General features: G+C 44.8%; 1 protein-coding gene across 1 annotated transcript; it reads left to right on the top strand.

The window, feature by feature from the left end:
• Positions 1-10,249: 10,249 nt before the first annotated feature.
• On the top strand, positions 10,250-19,644 carry trib2 (tribbles pseudokinase 2). The gene is made up of 3 exons (XM_079526232.1): positions 10,250-11,766; positions 13,482-13,774; positions 17,081-19,644. Exons 1-3 carry the CDS (start codon positions 11,497-11,499, stop codon positions 17,556-17,558), a joined length of 1,041 nt encoding a protein of 346 aa, XP_079382358.1. The 5' UTR covers positions 10,250-11,496; the 3' UTR covers positions 17,559-19,644.
• Positions 19,645-20,680: the final 1,036 nt, after the last annotated feature.

The following is a 20,680-nucleotide window of genomic DNA, read 5'->3' as shown; positions in this document are numbered from 1 at the left end:
TCTCCATATATGGAGCCGGACAGCAACTCCACATCTGACCTCAAACTCATAGTTAGATCTCTATACGTGGAGCTGACCTGTCCTGACATTCCATATGTTGATCCCCCCCCACCCGTCCTTCCTCTTCAATGTCTCCCTTTTGACTGATACCCGTCCATTCAACAGGCCCGAAAATGAAGGCCTGGCCCTACCTGGGCCCTCATCAAACCATGTACACTCAAGACACTGCCCCCGCTGCCACCCTTAGATCTCCATATATGGACTTGACCGGTTCTGACATTCCATATGTTGATCTGACCTCATCAAGACACGCTCCATAATGGTCTACATGACTGCCTGCCTAAATATGTCCCAAACCTCCCCCTCAGGTCTCCCACTGCTGGCCTGCTCGCTGTGCCTAAAAAACACGGTGAAGCAGCTTTCTGCTTCTACTGGCCGATGGCGTGGAACAAACTTCCACTCTACCTTCGACAGGCAGTCTCTGTAGACATTTTTAAAGAGCAGCTCAAGACCTACTTCTACGCTCTTGCTTTTAATTGATCTTTAAATTCCTTGTTATTCATGTCCTCACTGTATTGCATTACTGCTATTATTTTAATGTTTTATGCCTTGCTTTTCTTTTCTTTCTTTTTTTTCTCCATTGCTCTGTAAAGCACTTTGAGCTGCATTCCATGTCATGAAAGGTGCTATACAAATAAAGTTTTATTATTATTATATATGGCCAGTACAGAATTCATTCCATATGTTGATCTGACCCCCCATGCCAAAGCGCCAGCCCAGCAGTCTGCCGTCACCCAGGCGGATGTGTGCATGCGACCTCGCCCTCAACCCTCATCATTTCTTCCAAAGCCTAGTGGGAATATGCATGCACAGTTTCACCACAATCGGACGCTGCGTTGAGTAGTTGTGGCGATTTGTACAAAACGGGTACAAAGCGGGCTACTCCTGAAAAGTTTAGAAGCCAATTGTAGCCAATGAGGGTGGATTATGAGAAATCAAACAAACCCATCTTGATCACATGACTATGGAGAGCATGTGTACCGATTTGCGTGAAATTTGGATAAAATATTAGAAAATGCGCTACAAAGAGCAGATGTGAAAAATTCCAGGCAAAGGTTTTTCCTTGCCTCTAGGGAGTTGGCATACAAAGTTATCCACAGATCCGTGCAGTTAGAGGTAAAAACACTTTTCAGCCAGTTATAGCGCCACCATGAGGCTGAGTTGAAAATGTTCATGTGGCATTTCTTCCTCTGCCTAGTGGGAATGTGCGTGCACAATTTCACGGAAATCACATGATGTGTTCATGATTTGCAGCATTTTGTTTGAAACTGAGCACTCCTGCGAACTTTGGAAGTCAATCTTAGCCAATCAGGATGGAGTCTGAGAAATCTGAAAGACTCGTTTCGTTGAATGGCTCTAGAGAGACTGTACCAATTTGCGTGATGTTTGGACCAAATCTGTAGGTGTACTGTCCAAAAACGTATTTTGCACAAAGCGGCCTCCTGGTGGCGCTATAACAGGCCGTTCTGGAATTTTTGGGGCAGAGGTTCATTGTTGGCATCCAGGGAGTGTGTGTGCAAAATTTGGCATCGACCAGGTTAACGGTGCCGGAGATTAGCTGTTCACAGACGGAAGGACGGACGGACGGACGGACACACACACACGGACACACGGACGGATGGACGGAGTGCAAAACATACTCTCTCCCCATGCCTTCGGCCTGTTGGAGACAATAACACTAACCCCAAAATGGGTCCCGTAATAGACTTTCCAATATACAAATGAGACACGCTGCCCTCACCTGACTTGTGCACACGTTACAGTCTAGCAGCCTCCATTCTCATTTCACACCACAGACTTTCCGCTTCCAAACTTCACAGCAACAACGGGAGGCTTCCGCGTGATTTATCTTTCTGCTGAGAGCCAAGTCTCCTGTAAATATGTAGAGCAGGGACCCACTTTGAACTGCAACAGGGGGCCGTCTGTCAGCCCACAATGTCTGATTCATAGGGGTTCTATAAAAGCAATGAGTGTGTGACTGTACTGTGTGAATGTGTGCGTGCGTGCGTGCGTGCGTGCGTAACAGGCCTGATGGCCTCAAAAGTCTAATATCTCCCCCAGTCCAGAGGGATATTAATATATTGTTTTGCCGGGCAGGTTATGCAAAAAAGGATTTCTATCCACAGTGGCACTTTCCTATCGCCACAAGTAGTCTTCCTTTAATTCTCGCCTGAGACCGTATCGAGCCAAGAGAATGCCTGAGGGAGACGCCTACATACGTGCACACACACACAGAGAGGGCAAGCGGTGAATGGAGGGAGGCACCCGCTTTTATACTCTGCAGGTGTCCAACGCAGGTGAGAAGGATTCTGCTTGATTCAGAATGCAGACAGGTATGTAATGGTCCGCGATGATTTGTCCCCGCTCCGCCTCCCTCTACCTGCCTCTCTCCGGTGTGGAGGCGCCTACCTGGCTGCCTGGCGGACCCGTACTGAGACCCCACAGTGTGTACGGCTGTAATGCACGTAACTCGAGAACCGTTCGCCCCACCAACTTCACACACACGTTCCACACCCCCACAGGGAGTGCAGTGCCCGGTGTCGAGTCAGTCGGACCCACGGTTTTCCAGAATCGCCATAAAAGGCCTCTGCCCGGGCTCTGGACAGGGCCCCTGCCCAGGGTCCATGTACTGTATGGAGCTGGCCTGTTCTGACATCACAACACTACTGACTCGGTGCTCTACAGCCAGACATCCGGTCTAGTTTTAAAAATGCATATGTATTATTATGTCTACATGATGCATTGCTGTTTAAAAAATCATGCTATACACTGTCAAAGACGACAAATATTTAGACGACAAAAATGAAAATGATGCATCTGTGATCAATCAATCAATCAATCAATCAATCAAAACTTTTTTTGTAATTTGTATAGCACATTGTATAGACATTACGGAGAGAAGCTGGCGCATCATATAATTAGCAGTGACCTCAATGGGACATTACATTGTGGTGCCGGTCAGTGTCAATGCCGTTCCAGAGGTCATTGCCACCACATCAAAGTAAGGAAAAACGCAAACTGTTGCATTGAAAATAAATACAGCACGTCGACGGCAGTAGTTATAGATGAAAGACGACCATAATCATGTCCTGGTGGAATCCTGTGACAGCATCATGATGCATGGGACAGCAAAATGGATGTGAATGATGACACTTTGCTAGAATCTTCCTTTCAAAGCAGGCATGAAATGTCCTGTTTGGAGCAAAATTGCTCCGAAATGGAGCGGAGAGTGTTATTTCCCATGGGAGCGAGTGTCTTTTGTCGACTGTGTGTGTGTGTGTGTGTGTGTGTGTGTGTGTGTGTGTGTGTGTGTGCGTGCGCACACGCGCGTGCGAGAGAGTATTACGTATGTGTGTGTTTGTGTTTATGTTTGTATTCCTGCAGAGTGTTCCCTAGGGTATAGAGAAGGGTTGCCATGGTAGCAGCTTGGATGGTGCAGAATTGCAGCAGTGTTATACGGACTGTAACACTGTGTGTGTGTGTGTGCGTGCGTGCTTGCAGGCGTGCGGGTGGGCATGTGTGTGTGCGTGCATGGGAATGTGAAAGGATTTTACACTCATTGTACTTTATGCTTGATTTAGGGGCCAGACAAGGACAGTGTATTCCCATCATTTCATACACTGTTAAATCCAGAGTATTAATTTAACATTTTGTGCACTCTCAGCATTAAATGAACACTCAGGATAGTTGACAGCGTAGCGACACAGAGGATCCATTAAGCTGGCCTTCTCTAACGCATCCGTCACATAGTGTCACAGTAGTAACCTTTGGAAATCACGGGTTTGGATTTATTTTCTTGACCAAACAAATTAACGGTAATAATTAGGGTCCACAAGACACAATGGGCAGGAACCTTACAGCGTTTCCAATTACAGTACTGTGATCTGTGTAGCACTGCAACTATATATTATTTTCTTGGCTATTTTTCTGATTGATTTTATTTCTCTTTCTTTTTTTTTCTTTTCTGCCTTTATACAGTGCGAGTGGAGACTGACAGCAAACCGAGAGGGAGTCGGGGAGTAACGCAGCCAGTGTTGATTTCGTCAACTAATACTATGACAAAAATCAGACCCGTCTGTAGTGAGTGGTGCAAAATACTCAGCTTCCCATTATGCACCTGTGCACAGTGTGAAGCTCAACAGCGCCCTAGACAGACAGACAGACAGACAGACAGACAGACAGACAGACAGACAGACAGACAGACAGACAGACAGACAGACAGACTAAAGAATAAATGGCAACCCCACACCTGCCAATTGATTACTTAACCAGTCCACTTTTCACAGTCAGTTTGCACTCTTCACACACAGGCAGACAGACAAATACAGAGATCTCCATGTGGGACACAGACAGACAGTTCAAATGGGTGCTATGACAACAGGTATTGATACTACATAGATCTCCATATACAGTATGGGCACAAAAGGGACACAGACAGATAGTTAAAACGGGTGCTATGACAAGTTATAGGGTATTATTAGGTTCCCAAGTTGCATCGTTCCCTAGGTTGCATCGTTCCCTCCCATTGGGAGGCACTCCAGTCGCCACAGTGGAGTCATGCTGCTTCCTCGGGGTGACAGTCTCTCGGGACCTGAAGTGGGGGCCCAACATCGACACCCTCACGAAAAAGGCCCAGAAGAGACTGTTTTTTCTGAGACAGCTGAGAAACTTCCACTTCCCAAGGACCTTGCTGGTTAACTTCTATACTGCCATCATAGAGTCCATCATCACCCTCGCCATCACTGTTTGGTTCCCCGCTGCAGCGGCCAAGGACAACGCCAAGCTGCAGCGGGTCATACGATCAGCAGAGAGGGTGATTGGCTGCCCTTTGCCCCCCCCTTGAGGCCCTGTTTAGGAGTAGAGCTTCGAGGAGGGCCAGGAAGATCATGGCTGACCCTGCACACCCAGGCCACAGTCTTTTTGCCCCGCTTCCCTCAGGCAGGAGGTTGCGGTCCCTAAAGACTATGAAGGCCCGACATCAACAACAGCTTTTTCCCCACGGCTATCCGGCTCCTCAACGCTGCTGGTGTCCCCCCCTGACCCCCCTTTATCCTCCCTCCACCCCCACTCAGAGTGGAATGGACTGACTTGTGCTCTGAACTGATCACTTGAACTCTCTGCACTTTATATTTATTCACTATTCTTTGCACTGTCTTGTCCTGTTTTGCACTTGTCCTAATGTTGTAACTGCACTCTGCTGTCCCACCAAACCAACTTCCTAACATGTTTACATGTCATGGCAATAAAGTCTTCTGATAGGTCTAGTAATAACTAAGTAGTTAATAATAGAACAGCAAGAAGAATCACAATATGCAGCCCCTAAAACCAGGAACATACTTTTTGACATGCATTATGCCATATATCAGATTGTGTTGTGCAGAAGTGGTTTTAAGCTGCAAATAGCTACATGACTTTACATGTTTGACTGTAAAGCGTGACTATTATTAACCCCTCTGCATTTGAATGGATGAGTCACCATGTCCACTGACAGCCGCTCACTATACCAGACCCCCCCCCCCCCCCCTCTCTCTCTCCCTCCCTCCCTGCCATCTCATGGTATCAAGTAGAGATCCAAACTGATGTTGATGCCACTGTCGTCTCCGCCTAGGGCCCAGTGATTCTTCCTCTCTCTGCCCGTGACCGAGGTTAACGTCACTGTGACCTGCATCTCATCCCGTCACACTTCCCCCTCACTGTCTCGGAGAGAGAATGGAATCCGCTCCCTCAAATGATGTTTATTTACCTGCTGGCGTACATATTATATCCTCTGACCTCAACCCACTAATCTGAGACATAATATTTCCATTCTATTATAGAAAAGTTGTTCTGTACTAGTAGCCAGCAGATCACGTGAAGGTCAAAGGAAACGGCAGTGTTTATTTGATGAGCTAAAGTGTTCCTGCTGTGATGCTGACTGGGCCGTTTCTCCGTTCTAGGTTCACATCATTTTGCACCGAGGCACTTCCTGTGCTGCCGTAAGTAAACAAGATGCTTATGAAGTTATTAAGTTTTAGTGCTGCGTAAGCTAAAAAAAAAAGCTGCACTGGTCCAATGTATGTCCTACAGTGGTTCTCTCAACATGGGTCTCCGGGGACCCCCAGGGGTCCTTAAGGGGGTTCCAGCTAAAGGATAGATAGTGAGGAACCAACAGTTAAATGAACTGTGAGGGTGTAGATAGGGGTCCCAGAGATCTAACAAAATCGTATCCACACCAGGGCTTTGTGAACTATAATGCATATAAGATAAGATAAGATTTGTATTGATCTCTCAGGGGAAATTCAGTCACAAAAGGCATCACAGCAGTTAAGATACAGATTATAGGACTAGATACAGCAGGAAAAGATATCACAAGATATCAAACTGGGGGGTCTCTGAAATTAAATAGGTTTTAAATTACTGTGATGAAGAAGACTGATTTTTTTTTTTGCTTTGGAAATATAGACTCTGCCCAGTTGCGGGCGGCTTCCTGTTTCTCTGAACTGAACGCTTTCATATTTCCTTCCTTTTACAATCTTCCATGACAATGAATTGCTGAGATTGTCCCTGTATTATGGATAGAGTATTTATTTGTATGGGCTGCTACACTGTAAAGTCCTGAGTGTTGAATCCGTTTGAATCGGAGAGTGTACAAATGGAACGAAATGGACCTGTAAGATAATTTAGCTGCAGACCCCTGGGGTTCCCCAGACCCGAAAAGGTCAATTTGCTCTCAGAGAACACTGAGGATTTGTGTACACTGAGCACGTGAGCTTCCCCTATCTCCAGCTTTCACTATGTGTGTGGTGCTGTGGAACAGTGAGCACAGACCTGCGGTGAGCATGTTTACAATGGTGGAAACGGGCATTTTTCGCTGCGCTGGCAGACCTCAGAGTGCACAGAGAAAAAAACGTGCGTAATCTGAATCGTTTTCTCCAACACTGGCCTGCACGCTTTGTCTCATAACACCTCATTGTTGATTGATGGGTGGATCTGATTACAAATTGATATCCAATACCTTTCAGTTGTACTTTGTGCTCCTTTCATGATTACAATTGCGTGTAATTCAATGTGAGCAGCCACTGTCCCTGGCACATCATGGAGGAAGAATGGAAGGAAATGTGAGCAGTCATATCGTCAATGAAACAGTATCCTTCATGTCTCTTTCTCTGTCTCTCCCTCTCTCATTCACGCACGCACGCACGCACGCACGCACGCACGCACGCACGTCTTTGTCTCTGTTTATATTCTTTCTTCTCTGTCCTCAGGTCTGTACCAGTCTATGGTCTGTACATCTCACACTGTCTCAGTTAAAAGCAGGCTTCTGGTCCCTAAGCCCTGTGCAGGGCAGAATGCGGCACGTGTACTGTTCCCTCAAAATAACTTGTCTTTTCTTTCTTTGCTCAATATAAATTGAGGGGTAGAAGTGCAGCTGCTGCCCCATAGCAGATCCCCTTTTGGGAAACATTGGCTGTGGGTTACAAGAAGGCAGAGAACCACAGAGCACAAGAACTGTGTTCTCAAAATGAACACAGAGGGTGTGTGTGGGGGTCTATTTTTCTTTTTGTCACCACCTGGATTCGAACCTAGTTCACCCGCATTTGAAACCCATATTTATACTTGGTTGGGTGCCATGCCAAGCGCCAAAAATAGCTCCTGTACAAGCTTACAATGTGTGTGTGCGTTGTAAGCTTGTAGATCCGCTGTTTTCACCTTGCAGCACTGTGGTGGGTAAGCTGGCTAGCTGAATTTGTTGCTACACAGTAAAATCCAGAGTGTTACAGAGTCCCAGGAGTGTACAAATGAGAATGAGTTAAATCAACACTACAACTTTACAAGTGTATAATATGTGCAGTGCACAGAAAACAATCAACATTTGGTGACACAATAAAGCTTACAAACTCTGCATATTTTGGATCCAGACCCTTAGGGCCAGACTTGAGATCTTCCCAATAACCTCAATATTGCAGGGTGAGGCTGACCTCAGTTCATTGTCTGGAGTGTGTGTGTGTGTGTGTGTGTGTGTGTGTGTGTGTGTGTGTGTGTGTGTGTGTGTGTGTGTGTGTGTGTGTGTGTGTGTCTGGGGGCGTGCAGCCTATTAGGAGGGCGGGGAGAAGGACCGCTCCGGGGACTTGATTCAGAGATGCTCACTCGTCCTCGCTGACCTCTGGAGTCTTCCGGGACACATCTCGGTTTCAGTGCACACACACACCACACACACACACACACACACACACACACACACCACCGGCTCTGTGCTGCATGGAAGACACTGCTTGGGCAGCATGCCGCAACTCCTCAGCGTATAGACGTGTCTGGAGAGCTGATGTGCCCTGGTGGATTTTCTCGAGTGCTGTGTGCCTCTCTCTCTCCCCTAGAAATGAGTCAAGCGAACCGTCAGGGAATGGGGACAAAGGGAATCTTTGGGGATTATTATTCTGTTCCATGCACAGCTGTGTTCCAGGCTTAGCGGAATCCATCGCGGAGGCCGGTCTGTTTGATGTTACAGTAATGTGCAAATACCAAACTGTATGAATGTACTGCAGAAATGCACCACAGCAGCAACCTATTTAGAAATGTTTACCTTCTGTCTACATTGCATGCATTTAACTGGCATAATAATAATAATAATCTTTATTGTCCCAAAGGATATTCATCTTCACATGTCTGTTCAACACCCCACAACAAAACAACACATAGTACAGAAAACATTACACCAAGACAATACAAAAACATGAGGTCCCTACTGTGTACAGAACCATCCTATCGGCGGGGCAGTTTGTTTAATGCCGCGATGGCTGAGAGAACAAAACTCTTAATAAAACTGACCTTTTTTCATGGCAAGGTATCTTTATCCTGATGGCATGAGGGTGAAAAGGTGATACAGGGGAAACAGCATATTATTAGTCATAATTATAGGAAGGCATTCATATATATAGAACCACTGCCAACAACTGCAACCATGAGAAAAGAAAAATGTTTGATTTGTAGGTCACTGACCACTGACCAGTGTTAAGGAGTCCAAGGACAGAACGTGTTCCTGTCATCTTCTGTGAAGATCAGATGAGGAGGAAATGCTGGTATAAAATTAGAGACACAGGACTGACAGGAGACGGAAAATAGGTAAAAATGATGACATTGTTATGATGGCAATCCATGTATTTGTTTTTATCTGGAGTATAGTAATCTACAGCGTGTTCATAATTCATTGGTTTCTTCATATTATAGTAAATTGTATTGCATATTATACAATGTACTGTTGCATGCCCACCACAGCATTAGCTGCATTACTATAGCATATAGTGGGTGGCTCGCAAAGATTAGATTACTGAAATGAAATTGAATGTGTGACATCACACACACATGCACGCACTCAAGCAAGCACACACGCACGCACACAATGTATCTGAGGTATGTTAGTGTGTGGGAGAATCACATTCTGCAACTGTGAACCACAATTCTGAGATGAGAGGCTTCTGTGTGAAAAATGCATTTCCATGTTGCGGGGGATTTAGTAAAAAAAAAAAGAAAAAAGCCAAAAAGCATTAGTGAGTGTGTGTGTGTGTGTGTGTGTGTGTGTGTGTGTGTGTGTGTGTGTGCGTCCCTGCCTGCAAGCAAGCAAGAAGGGAAGGAGAGGTTTACAGGACCACTTCTGTCACTGTCCCACGTCCAGCTGCAAGCATTCCTCTCAACGACCTACATTCCTACACAAGAATTGCTCAATGCCTCAATCCTTCCATTTCTCACACGCCCTGCTCTTCCAGAGAAAACAAGGAAAACATTAAACAGTCATGAGGGTATAGAATTGCAGTGCAGACAGAGAGAGGAGAGAGATGCAAATGAACTATGGTGCAACACCTTGAAAACAATAGCGGCATCAACAACATCGACGGTGGAAAATCCCCTATCTTCCCATGAATGACATTTCAAGAGGAAGCACATTTGCAACACGCCATGTTACAGTATAGCTCCGCTCTCCTCTCATCATCCCATCCCACCCCCCCCTCCCAGCCAATTTACCAGTATGGGACACATTTAGATTTGTATGGGGGGGGGGGGGGGTACCTCACACTCTGCCTCACACTACACGGCTCTCACATGACCGCATATTATTAGTCATATAGGAAGCCAATGGGGTTTCACTGTTTGAGTTACGTCAGGGGGGCGGGTCGGTGGAGGAGGGTTTAGCGTGTGTGTGTGTGTGCGCGTGTGGAAGTACTAGTCAGCTCTTGCACGGAGGCACAGTGTGTGTGTGTGCGTGAAGGCACTGAATGGACTAGATCCTCTCAAAGCCACGTAGGTACGGACCGACGGCAGGCAGCACCACGGGAGAAGAGGATGTCCTGCTGAATCCAGGGATAGGCCTGGGAAAGTCGGCCGGCCGTCCCTTCATTTATCGTTCCCTTCCAGCAGCTTCAAGCGGCGACGATTGTTCCTTTTTGGATTTTTTTCATTAGAAGAATAACAAAAACGAAGCTCCACCGCCGCCGCAGAAAGGACACCGATCGACTCCCGGCACCACAACAACAAAGGCTCACCTCTTGTACTCTCGATGGGGGGGTTATCAACGTATGTTTGATGACAATCGCCGTGCATGGATCTGGTATCTGGGGAGCAAGAAGAAGGCCACTGGCTGCACTGACCTGGTACTAGTTAGCAAGGAAGCTAACTAGATAGCCCCAACCCCCCTGCCTGCACCTGCTATCATTCACTTGTGTGTGTTTGACTATTCCGGTTTAATTCAGTAACTGAAGCTTGCAAAAAAAAAAAACTTCCTTCCATTTTTTATATAATCGTATTTTCGTCGTTGTCTTTGCATGCAAGCGGCATCCAACTATAGTTGTTTCGGTTCTATGAAACGTGCCATTACCATTTAAACCGGCGAGATAAGCTAACCAGACGAGCTGTGTGGGCTTAGGGCTAACTTAACGTTAGCAAGCAGTCCTCGTTGCAAAGCTGACGTTTGATAGCATTGCCTTTTGTTGCAATTCTTTAGTCACTTAAACCCGCACTGCTGCTGAAATTGCACCCGATCTGTGCAAAGACTTTTGAAATTAACATTTTTTTATTCGTATTATTAGATCATTTGTGGAAATCGAAGCGGACCAAGTAGATAAACGTTGGAAAAGAGAAATACATCTTTGTAAAAGTGCCCCCCCCCCCCCCCTCTTTAATTCCCCCATTGTATTACGAACCAGCCACCGAGCTGACTGTCTGTCTCACTGTTTGATAGTCATCCATAATAACGGGCATCAGCAAGAACCGACAAAAAAACCTTGATTTAAACTCAAGATTTTTGTTTATTTAAGAATAACTACAAAGTGTTTGAACTGTTGTTGCACAACACCATTGCACTATATACTAAGTTTACAACGACCACGGTGGTTCCCGGAGCGCGGTGGTGAATAGGTGGAGGAGGAGGAAGGCCCCGGCTTTGTGGAGTTATTACATCATTCCCTCATGAACATACAGAGGTCAAACCCCATTAACATTTCACGTTATGGGAGATCGCGGCACAAATCGCACGACTTCGAAGAGTTGTCTTGCCTGAGGACTACAGAGTCGAGCCAGAGTTTCAGTCCAAACCTCGGCTCCCCCAGCCCGCCAGAGACTCCGGACTCCTCGCACTGTATCTCCCGCATTGGGGATTACCTTTTGTTGGAGCCTCTGGAGGGAGACCACGTGTTCAGAGCCGCCCACCTGCACAGCGGGGAACAACTCGTCTGTAAGGTGAGGAATTGGACCCATGCATGATTGGCAGCATTAATCGACTATGATAATAATGAAAACAAATGCTGCAGTTTGCACAAAAGTCCTCCCACCTCCTTTGTTTTTGCAAAAACTTGGGTAATATAGGCAAAATGCAATGAATGAATTCATAAGCTAGAAAACTCATTTGAGGATATCAGGGTGCATTTTAAAGTAAAATGTTTCTAAAAGTATGCTTTTAGAATTATTGCATTATGTAATGCATATGTCAATGGAACACAATTCGACTCGAAAGCATAGTCCCATTGTTGCACGCACACTAATCCTTTGGAATATTGGCATATATATTCTTTGCCTCCAGTTTGTAATATGTAGTAAAATAGCAGCCTAATGGAAAAAGTGAATGGAGATCCAGGCACCGCGCCGTGTGGTTTGGGTTGCATGATGTAACACTGACAAAAGAATGAGTAACCACATACATACACACTCCTCTTCAAAGTCCTTTACCCAGCGGCTTTGTTCCCCATTGTTAAACAATTGAATGCGGGATGTTTCGCCATTGCAAGTGTATATACTGTCTGATGCATGCTTGTCATGCACATTTGGCACAAAAAAAAAACATAATTCCATTAGTCTTGGAGTAGGAAGACAAGACAAGTGCTTGTATAGGCATATGTTTGGTAGGGATAACGTCAGAACTTTGGTGCCATTTCTTAAAACTGAAAAACACCCCTCCCTACACACACACACACACACACACACACACACACTCTACTGTATATTGACTTTACGTATAATTACATGGACACTGGAATGTCCCAGGAGTATTATTAAACATTATGAGCATTAAGCAGGCTTAAAACGGCTTAATGAATTGAGATGATAGTTATATGCACCAGTGGGCTCGTAAGGAACTGTAAATATCCCATATATGCACTGTGACTGAGGTACTGTGGCGACATGGCTGGCAAGAATGAATCCACAGCCTTTGACTCGGGCTGCAAGCTAGATTTACTGGTTTCCTGACTGCAATTTCTCTGTGACCGTTTTCATTGTACCTTCCACAGAAGTTCAATTTACGCCTATAGGATTGATGGCTCTTGCCAAGCCAGAAATCCAGGTCATAACTTTAGACCTTCAGGGGCTGTGGGGGAGCCCATGTATTGACTGCCTATTGCATACGCGTGGAGAAGCCATCTCACCTGTACAGCCGTCAGCCTTTACTGAAAGTCAATTGAGGGGTTACTATGGAAACCAAGACACTGGTCTGTATCTATATAATGAAACTATACATAGTATACATGTATAGTTTCATTGTATAGATATTCCACGTTCTGTCCCTTCCTGCGTAAACTAAGAACTTACGTTCTTAGTTTACGCATGTTTCATGATCGCCCTGGATTAAGAGCGTCTGCTAAATGCCTAAATTGTAAATTGATTGTCTGCATTTACATTCCAATTCACTAGGGTGTTTTCAGTTTGCATGTATTTCAAGATCCATTACCTACCCTCCCTGCCCCCTGAACAAAGCAAAATATAGTATTTTATTTTAGTTTATCTTAATTGCATGTTTAGAGGGTGTGAAACAGACAAACACACCGGATCATTTTGCACCAGTGGTTCAGATTGAGCACTCTCCTGACATGAAGTTAACACTTCTAAGGCGTAATGAGATCCACGATGGCGACTTAACCATCTAATGGGACCTACTAATTCTCCTCTCTATGCTGTCGCAGGTGTTTGAAATTGGCCGCTACCAGGAGTCCCTGGCAGCCTACTTTGCCCTTGGCACACACCAACACATCAACCAGATAGTGGAGATCCTGCTCGGGGAGACACGGGCCTACGTGTTCTTTGAGAGGAGCCATGGCGACATGCACTCTTTCGTCCGCATGTGCAAGAAGCTGCGGGAAGACGAGGCCGCCCGACTGTTCCATCAGATAGCGTCAGCTGTGGCACACTGCCACGACAATGGATTGGTCCTTCGTGACCTCAAACTGAGGAAGTTCGTCTTCAAGAATGAGGACAGGTGAGCGTTGAGATATGTTGCTGCTGCTAAAAGCTGTCTGGTTGGATTCACCTTTCAGAGCCACATCAGTTGTCTGGTTTCCTCCTGTTTGTATGTGTTTAGCAGTCGAGTGAGTGTCATCTTTGCGTATCGCAGAACGAGAGACTGTAAACTGAGATGACGTCGAGCTTCAATATCCCACCACAAATCTTACAATGTACACAAAACATCAGCCCTTTCAGCACATTTGGGCTATAGCATAAGTTAGCCCAAGGAGTGTTTTTTTGTGCAAACGTCACATGCTACTTAAAGCATAATGAAGTTTTGAAAAAATTGCCTTTTTATATAGGTTGTTAATGGTACCCTAACTTTCAACCCCTGCATTTACCATGATCCACTAATTATTTAATTGACCATTTTAATATGTTATTTGGATGACCCTAAGGGTCATAAAAAAACACTATTGCAATTTATTTTGGTTAAAACCTAAGATTGACTGGCCTACTGGTTATGTATGCATTTGTGGTTGAAGTGTCATTTAACTTGTTGACCACAAACCCCCCAGGACTCTATACTAGGTCCACTCCTTTTTCCCTCTACACCAAATCTATTTCCTAAAAATAACCGATCTGAAAGCCCACAACATACCTAATATTTAGTCCAGAATAGGGACGCTAGGGTACAAGTGGTTAAGTTAAATAAGGGACTGGGGGTATACTATGGAATGAATGAAGTTTAATGTGGAAGCATAGGCAGTGGTGTGACTGATCCGTGCCCATCAAGCAGAACTGCTCTTTGATAAGTTGCCAGAAGTCGCTTTTGTGCGACAGAGGTTGGGAACTTGGTATTTTGCCAGTTTAAGCCTGCACTTCTGTAGGGATCAGCAAGAATAGGCTATTAGTTTGGTGACTCTGGGTCTGGGATTGCATAGACTTACTGCCCCCTGGTGACGGCATTTGCAAATTGCATCCACAATATCCATGCATTTTATTGCCACAGCAACTTCTGTCCGAATTCTATTTGTCTGTCGCTGATTCAAAAACATTTGTAGTTCGTCCCTTTCCTTGTTATCTTGGCAGAGAGTCCATAAAATTAAAATCAATATTGAATCTACCAAATAAGAGAAGCTGGTGCTTGACTAACACCCAGTGCCAGAAGCACAGCCTGCCACCGGATGCCCCCTCTCCAAATGCGTGGCGTCAGTCTCTGGCACCGGCTGTGGAAAACGGGAAGCTGAGCTGCCTTGCGTATTCAATATGAGCCTGACAACCTTGGCTGCCATGCTCTCCTACTCCCAGGGCCGGGATGGCATGCCCTCCCTTAAATGATTGATGGCTGCTGAATTTTGAGAGTGATGGCGCAAGACAGTATTGGGGCACGCTGAGTGTTGCAGCTCCTGTCAAGGGTGTGCTTTCACCATTTTTAGCCCGCCATCCATGGCTCGGTGAAGATGAGTGGACAGATAAGCGAAAAGCTCCTTCAGTCACTGAGATTACGGTCGTATTCTCACCTTTACTTCGGTAGACTCGATGCGAATGGGTGGAGAAGTTGCATCATTCTTCCATTTTTAATTTGCTGCGTTTGCGTTCACACTGCGCTGTATATAACCGCAGCAGGGAACGTCATCAATGTGTTCAATTCATAAACTACACAGTGAAATCTATCCACTCTGGTTCCAACCAAAGTGCAGTACTCAAGGGCTCGAGTGAATGTCCAGAGAAGGACCGAAATTGGAGAGAGGGACAGTGCGGGACAGAGAGACAGCCGATAGTACCACAGAAGGTTTCTACAGCATGTGTTAAGTTCTTGACCTGGTTATGTCACACTGCTGTTGACCAACCACCATCTTGTATAAAGTCTGTAGGTCAGAGGCCGGCCACGAGTGGAATCCAACAGCACAGCAGAGCCACCTTGCACGGGCTCCAGGGCTGCTCCATTTTTCTTTTACTCCTACCCGTAGCTCGGCAGAGATATTTTTGGATCACTACACAGAATCTTGCATAGCTCAAATGAAGAGGCTGTGTGCTATGATTAAAACTGTTCAGTATGATCAGCAGGCGTTAAACCATGTTGATTGTACTGCAGGTCTGCTCTGTGACCTACAAATTAGTTGCTGTTCAGACAAGGACATACTTCCTCTGGAACCAACATTTGGTTCTGTGTCTGAACAGGGGACATTATGTACATACAAATATAATATTGCTGTCGTGGTGGTAATGTACTTTACAGCATATTAACATAAAAATGAAGCCACCTTCTCAAGTCAAATTGCCCTTATTGGCAACTCCTGGGCTGTGCTGAGTGGGCTTGCATGCAAATGCATGCATATGTCAGGACAGCAGAGAATATAGTTTTGAATATGTATAAGCCAGTGCTTCCTGGTTCTTTTTTTCCCCCTGGTAAAACTGAACGACAGTTCAGTTTGCTCCCAGAAGATGCTACTACATGGCTCACAGTTATGGCACACAGATGGCAGCGCTTAACAGCCGGCACAAGTTTGTCTCTTTGCTCTGCGTGTGGTGAATGTTGCCAGAGCTTTGACTAATTCCTTAGGCCTAATTTATACTTTGTCGCATGACGTGTCACTCAAATAAAATGGCAGATTTCCGCTAGATCACACATTTGTCTATTGAAAATCAGTTATTGGCCCTTCGGGTTAGTCTCTCTCTTGATCTGCACTCAAGAGTATCATGGCAGAGAAGAAACCAATAAGACTATAAGACTGCACATTATATAATGCAATATTGCTTTCCACAATAAATTATTTGATAGTTTCATTTAATTACAGTCCTGAAGCAATATTTAGGATAGAATGATTAATTTTCCGCCAGGATTAATTAAGTATGTATCGCGCATTGCCATGGTTTTATCGCGTGCAACCCTTATTTTGAAGAGCCAAATATCCGCAACTGGATGTTACAATGACAAAATGCTGTGTGGTGTCTTGACCGGTTGTTCTCTCGGTTGGTGGTGAAAAAACCCGACCACGAGTATCACAGTGCCTGCTGTCGGCCATCGAAAAACCTTGTTTTCACCAGAAACAACATTCGTTGCGCCGATTTTGGGCTGGCGCCCCTCAAAAAAGGCCACAAAATGCATCATTTGGAGCCTTGTTCTCTTTGTACATGCAATAATGATTGTTTTAAAATGGCTCGATTACCATCAGCAAAATTTACCCCACTTGCCTCTCTAGAACAATGGAGCTTCGATGTTGAGCAAATAGATTTTGAGGCATTGTTTTATTGCATTATTATACTTTTATGCTGTACTGTATGAATTTGTTAACATAATAATTATGTTTGTTTTTGTATTGTCTTGTGTCTGCAGGAGCCTGGTAAAGCTCGAGAGCCTTGAGGACACCTACATCCTGGATGGTCACGACGACTCCCTGTCCGACAAGCATGGGTGTCCAGCTTACGTCAGCCCAGAGATCCTCAACGCCAGTGGCAGTTATTCTGGCAAGGCAGCTGACGTCTGGAGCTTGGGTGTCATGCTGTACACCATCCTGGTGGGGCGCTACCCCTTCCACGACGTAGAGCCCGGGTCGCTGTTCAGCAAGATCCGCAGGGGACACTTCAGCATCCCCGAGACACTCACGCCTAAGGCTAAGTGCCTGATCCGCTCCATCCTGCGCCGGGAGCCCGCCGAGCGGCTCACCTCCCGGGAGATCCTGGAGCACCCCTGGTTCGCCGCATCCGGGGCCACAGGCGGGGGCTTAGCATCTCCCGGCCGAGGAGAACGAGAGCAGGAGCAGACAGTCCCCGAAGTGAGCATGGAAGAGGAGTTGGACCAGTTCTTCAGCTGAGCCCCCTCCTCCCCTTAAGCACAAAGGGTCGACTCCACCACGGTTGGCTCCGCCACGCTCACGGCAGAGCCAAGGAGGGGGGAAAAAATAGAAACTGCAAAACAAACAAGTGTACGTTAGAGATTAGGAGATGAACATTTGTCACTAACAACAACAAAAGGTGTTTCCATCCTGTTTTATTCCCACCATTCCAGGGAAAACCTTGAACCTGGCAAATGGCATCAGTCGGTGACGCTGCCCTCTCCCCCGCCCCTTTCCCTGGCAGGGGTGAGGTGGGGGGAGGTTGACACCGGCAGACATGCAAGTCGCAAAACGATGTAGCAAATGTTCTTTTTCAGATCTATTTGGTTTAATGTCGTGCTCTTTTGAAAAAGTAGAGGTGCACGCCGTTTGTGACACTACGGAAAGCAGGAAGGGACAGAACAGAAGAACCAGGAGGAAAAGTCAGAATAACTGAACGAACCACAACCACGCCACTCCTCCTACAGTAATGAGTTTTGTTTCCTCTTGTATAGCTTTAGGTAGCATTGACCCATAACCACAGGAACCAGGGTCAGAAATCCCCTCCATCCCTCCCCCAAAGCCTAATGTATTCTAGCCTATATGGAGGTTAGCTCACAGACCCTGGACTGTTGGTTTCAACCAGACTTGGCTTCTGCCTGTTCTCACACGCATCAAGATAGTTGACCTCATCTGTGTTTTTTGCTTTTTATTTTGAAAACTTTTGTTTTTCCCCCCATTTCTCACTTGTGTTTAACATGACATTTAAAATGTTCGTAATTTCTGACATACACGGTCGGTAAACTCCTTCACATACAACTTCTTGAGTAACATGTACTTACACCTTCCTCAACATCATGTTAGGCCTTCACCACACTGTTCATTGTTCTACCTTTGTTTGTCAATGACAAACTCATAAAATTCTGAGTGTTCATCTATGGGAGTGAACAAATGTAAACGGAGTTAATTTGGTTACGTTTGGTCACTGTTACAAAATGGATAAATTGACACAGGATTTTGCTGCCACATATTTTAGTTTCTATTAAGCTATTGCATTCTGTTGTTACTGCTGCTTTAATCTCCCTTCCTAAACCTTAATTTGCAAGTTCTCTCAGTAAGCCTCCTAATGTGGCATCGTGCAGCTTGATGCGTTAAGGTTAGGTGATACGAAAGAGTCCACCTCTTAAAACTTAGCTTCCTCTTATTTAAAGTCAATGAAAAAAAACAAAAAAATGACATGTAACATTTATTTAAATTGTAACAACTATATATATTATATAAATATATATAAATATGAATATATATATTTAAATTTTTACATTGCAGGGTTGTTTTCTTGAACTTTTTTTTCCATGTATAATGTAGGCAATATCTGACACAGGACAGGCTCAAAGTATGTGGTTGGTGTAGATTGCCTGTCTGAAGTTTTAGAATAAACAATTTATTCTTTTGTGCCAGTATTTCTGTGCCGGACCACCCATGCCACCCAGTCTCCCGAAGTTACTCTTTTTTTTCCTCTTTCTTTTTAAAAACGTATTCAATGATACTATCACTATGACCCGGTCTTTTCAGGGCCTCGTGTAAAAATTTCTACTGCCTGTACAGGTTCTGTGAAAACGATCATCATGGTCTAAAAATGGGTTCCAGTGGACACGTTTTGTCGTATCTCAATGTTACTTGAATTTGTGTTTTGTTTTGATCTAGTCATCGGCATGTGCCCTATGAATGCTATAGCCTGCCTAGCGGTGGGGTGGGGGGGGGGTGGGTGGGGTTCTTTGCTTGTTTTGTAAAAGGAAAAAAAAACGGTGGAAAGTTTTTCAATTTGCTATTTCCTGATTTGATGCTTTTTAAAAGGACAGTTTTGCTTTGTTTTTTGTTTTTTTTAATGTAGAATGAGCTATACCCCTATTTAAGTTGGTGCTGATTTGGTGCTAAAGTTGAGTCCTTTTTCTTTTCTTAGTTCTTTGTTTCATTTCAGAGGGGGGTGGTGCATGGTGGGAGATCTGCCTCGGATGTTCTGATTGTATCGTAACAGACTCTGGTGTTTTGTCCAAGATTTATTCAGTAAATAAATTGTGAACTGCTATTTGACCTTTCTGTCCTTTATTATGATACTCGGAACAATGTAATGTAATCACACAGAGCGCCTTCGTCGTACATTGAGTTTAACAATTGCCCACTTCATTGACTGGGGTCGCTCAGGAGTCTGTCCATGGCCCACTTTTTTTTCCTGCTACACCAAATCTCTTCGAAGATGCGCTGTGAGTTTGCAGATCTGTTATTTTCAACAAATGTTCCACCTATTATAACATGCCCAGAATAGGGACACATGGGCTATTTGCAGCAAGGCATAACACGCATGGTCACAACTCACAACATGCAGGTTCTATTCCTATAGAGTTTAATAATCTAACAAAAGTCCATTCTCCCCTCCTGGCTTACATAGACAGGGATATGAGGTAACGACGCAATGATTATGTAATCGTTGTCACTCTTAACAGGAAAACTAGAGTATTCACGAGAACAAGCACTTTTTTCCCCCTTTTTTTTTACAGTTTGAGTTCAGGAACCTGCAGCATAGGGTAACATTGTGCAGTAATCGCATATACCAACATCACAAATATACAGGGCAAACGTCCTAAAAACTAAGGCAATACATTTGGTTGGTTAATCCAGTTGCTAATAATGAGAAAAAATCACACCCTTGTGAAGTGAGGGGCGCTAATATATTAAAGTCTAACTCATGTTGATTAATTAGGTGATGTAAAACAAAGGGTGCCAACACAAACATTAAACGCCATTAAAGAGACAATATGACGTAATGAGGCACATTATGATGTACATTTTCCCTTCATTGTCAATGGTGTTTACAAAACAAACATTAAACATGTATATAGCCCCTCAAAAATGTATAGCCGGCCGCACACTCGTAGCTGCCATAGCCAATACCAAAAGTTTTATTGTGGACACGGATAAGACCAATGTTCTTCAGGGTCAGACTAACATAGATTTACAGTAAAACTTAATTATGGTTAATTATTTTGTGGAGTGTATTGTCTAAACACCAAGTGTGGAGACTAATCAGTAATTTACCAGTCACACTAGAGAGAGTAATCCCCTTT

The sequence above is a fragment of the Electrona antarctica genome (assembly GCF_951216825.1).
Source record: "Electrona antarctica genome assembly, chromosome: 17".
Taxonomy (NCBI): domain Eukaryota; kingdom Metazoa; phylum Chordata; class Actinopteri; order Myctophiformes; family Myctophidae; genus Electrona; species Electrona antarctica.
Note: the sequence above shows the minus strand (reverse complement) of the source record. Positions and strands in the feature narration are given on the sequence as shown.